The sequence below is a fragment of the Polypterus senegalus genome, chromosome 4 (genome assembly GCF_016835505.1).
Source record: "Polypterus senegalus isolate Bchr_013 chromosome 4, ASM1683550v1, whole genome shotgun sequence".
NCBI lineage: Eukaryota > Metazoa > Chordata > Cladistia > Polypteriformes > Polypteridae > Polypterus > Polypterus senegalus.
Genome location: NC_053157.1, coordinates 224,484,565 through 224,487,698, shown reverse-complemented (window position 1 = coordinate 224,487,698; position 3,134 = coordinate 224,484,565). Strand labels below are relative to the sequence as shown.

At 51.4% G+C, this 3,134-nt stretch overlaps 1 protein-coding gene across 1 annotated transcript; it reads left to right on the top strand.

Annotated features, from left to right (window-relative positions):
• Window positions 1–466: 466 nt before the first annotated feature.
• LOC120528859 lies at window positions 467–2,479 on the top strand. Its single transcript, XM_039752937.1, has 6 exons — window positions 467–785; window positions 876–1,073; window positions 1,143–1,367; window positions 1,488–1,663; window positions 1,800–2,048; window positions 2,131–2,479. The coding sequence occupies exons 1-6, from the start codon at window positions 540–542 to the stop codon at window positions 2,279–2,281; spliced, it is 1,245 nt and encodes a 414-aa protein (XP_039608871.1). The 5' UTR covers window positions 467–539; the 3' UTR covers window positions 2,282–2,479.
• The last annotated feature ends 655 nt before the right edge of the window (window positions 2,480–3,134 follow it).

The window sequence follows — 3,134 nt, the reverse complement described above, 5'->3', positions numbered from 1 at the left end:
TTCATTATTCAGGTGACCAAGAAACTCTCTGGTGCCATGGCAGGTACGGCAGCCTGGGTGACCAATCTGGGGAACGAGCACGGGCAAATTTTGATCAGCGTCCTCACTGTAGCCGAGTGCGCTGGCCTACACCCCATGGCCACCGGGCTGATGCAGCAATACCGTGATGCCGGTGTGTCCCCGCCTCTGCTCTCTATGTGGACTGAGACTGCTGCTCCCATGGGGGACAATCTAAGGTGTCCCTCTTATTCCACCAGTGGGATCAGCTAGTGGTGCGGCTCAACGTGTGGCACCTGATGCGATGCTTCGCAGCAGGTGTCACCACGGAGAGCCACCCACTATACAGCCTCTTCATGGCGCATCTCTCGTTCTGCATTTTTCAGTGGGACCAGGGAGACGTCGCCTGGCTGCGACAAGCCAAGGCTGATGAGGTGGGGAAGGGTCCCCGAAGCTACGGAAACATCCCTTTGAAGGAGCTGGCCCAACACTGCCGCCGCTGCACATGTGGGGCGTAGGAGATTGGCCTGCTCATTGACGAGATGCTGGAGGCCTTCGGAGACGCTACTGACATCATGGGTATCCCGCTTTTGGACCGCGACAAGATCCAGGAAATCTGGAAAACACAGAGGCGCCACCTCCACTGCATCCAGGACCCACCCGGCATGCACCTGTACATGCAGACTGGACGGCTGGTCAAATGGGAGATCACGCTACCGGTGTTTAGGTGTGCGCAAGGTTCAACTTGTTGGAGTCGTTCCACTTGCATCTGGACCGCTTCATACCTGGTAAGGGTTCCCAGAAACCTGTTCTTTGTTACCTGCGTTGTGCGAGGGAGTGGGTGGCATTACATTTTTCTCTCTCACCTTGTCTTTCAGGCACTTAAGCCAGCCTATCTCCTGGAAGGCCTGGCGCGGTGGAACAAGGACCGTGCGGCACAAGCAGTGGAGGTAGCAGATCATAATATGGTCTGCTACAGTGGCCAACTCCAGCACTCCCTCAATGAGCTGAGCGACCTTGTATATCACAAGAACCTGGTTGAGGATTACACCTGGCCTGCAAAGTACACTGGTGAGGCAGACATCGAGCCTATCTCTCTCTCTCTCCCACCATTTCATTTTAAAACAGTTCCCTCTTTTTCACAGATGAGCTCAATGGCGTCCTGTACCTTTTTTCGCATACCGGTCGAGGGGCCGATAGAGGAACCTCTGGACAACACCCTCTTCGGCCTTGAGGAGGACTTCGCCCAACAACCATTGTCATCTGACAAGTCCCAGTTGCGCCCTGCCATCAGAGCCTCACAGTCTGGGCCAGCCGACCAGGAGACCTGCCCTGGAGACAAGGCCATTCAAAGGGTGTCCCACGAGCCGGTAAGTCTCTCCCAACAAGTCGTGATATACCTGTGGAATATCTGATGAGTTTTCCCATTTCTCACTTTTCTCACCTGACACTGGCCCAGGTTATTAACACATGGTCAACCTGGCCTCCAGTCTCTTGAAGCTGTGTCACCATGCCTACGTGACGCAGTAGCAAGTGGCAGAGATTGTCACCCTCTGGGAAGGTTGCCAGTGGGCGACAAGGCCCCAGTTTGCTTCCCGCCACACTACCAGGAAAGACTGGTGAAGGGGAGGTTCCGACGCAAGCACTTGGACACCAGTGTCACACCGTAAGTGGAGAGCTTGCGATGGTAGGTGCTCAACCTCTTTGGCGTGGCCTCTTTCCTTTTGATCTGATATCGATGGCAGGACTGACTGACTCACTCTCTCTCTCTCTCTCTCAAACCCACCCCCCAAATTTTGTAGGTGTATGGTTGGCCAAGGCAGCCAAGCTGCACAGATGCCAAACATCAGCCGCCTTGTGGAGGCCGTTTGTATACAGCTGTCCAGGATTCACCCTGAAGGAAGAACCATCAGCGGTGTGAGGGTGAACCGCTGGGCAGCTGTAATGCGTCATTATATCTGCATTCAGGAGAACATCCTTACAAACCCGGTACTCATGGCCCAGACACGTATACAGTTATTCCCCCTCAATCAGCGCACACTGGCACAATGGTAAGTACACACTGGACAAGTGGGATCCACCATGCCCCCTCCTCCCTCCCACCCTGACTTACTTTGCTTTCTGTCCCTGTAGGCACTACGCTCGCACCAGGGAGCTGGTACGGTGGGCTCTGCCCTTGCTTCGGAGCCCACCACTGCCATACGCCCACGGGCCACGAGCCCCAAGCAGTCCACTGCAGAACAGTTTCAATATGCGGACCCACCTGACCTATCCGGTCAGCTGATGCAGCAACCTCGGGGCCCCGTGGATGTGGCACCCCCCAATTGTTGGCCACCCTCCAGTGCCACAAGAATCACCCGCCACCCAGCCACTCCTCCCGCCAGCTGACACTGCCACTCCTCCGCTTCCTTCGGTACCCCACACCACTGCCTGGTGGCGGAAGAAAAAGCAGGAGGCAGATGAGTTGGCACGACAACAAGGAATCCCCCCCAAACAAAGGAAGAAAGTAGAGGTCTATGTTTGCCAGTGCTGTGGTCATCCAAAAACAAAGGAGTTCAGCCACAGCTGCTTTGGGGGGGGAATTCTTTTGCTCCACATTAGCTGGCAGAAGTGTCCAGGAGTGGCTGGAGGAAAAGAGGAGGGAGAAGAAAAATCGTGCCGGGAGGGGTGGCCATTAAAGATTTTTTTTTTTTAAATTAATTATTTATTTATTTATTCAAAGAGGGGACTGGGCGGTCTCATGGTCTAGAATCACTGCAAATTTTATTTTTTTCTCCAGCCGTCTAGAGTTTTTTTTTTTTTGTTGTTTCTGTCCTCCCTGGCCATGGGACCTTACTTTTATTCTATGTTCATTAATGTTGGCTTATTTCATTTTCTTACTGTGTCTTTTATTTTTCTATTTTTCATTATGTAAAGCACTTTGAGCTACATTTTTTTATGAAAATGTGCTATATAATTAAATGTTGTTGTTGTTGTTGTATATAGTTCCTTGGATTGTTGTTTGATTTTTATTTATTGTATATAGTTATTTCATGTTATATTTATTGTATACTAGTAAAATACCCGCGCTTCGCAGCGGAGAAGTACTCACTTAAAATTTTTATTAAGAAGAAAATTAAACCTTTTTAAACTGAGGG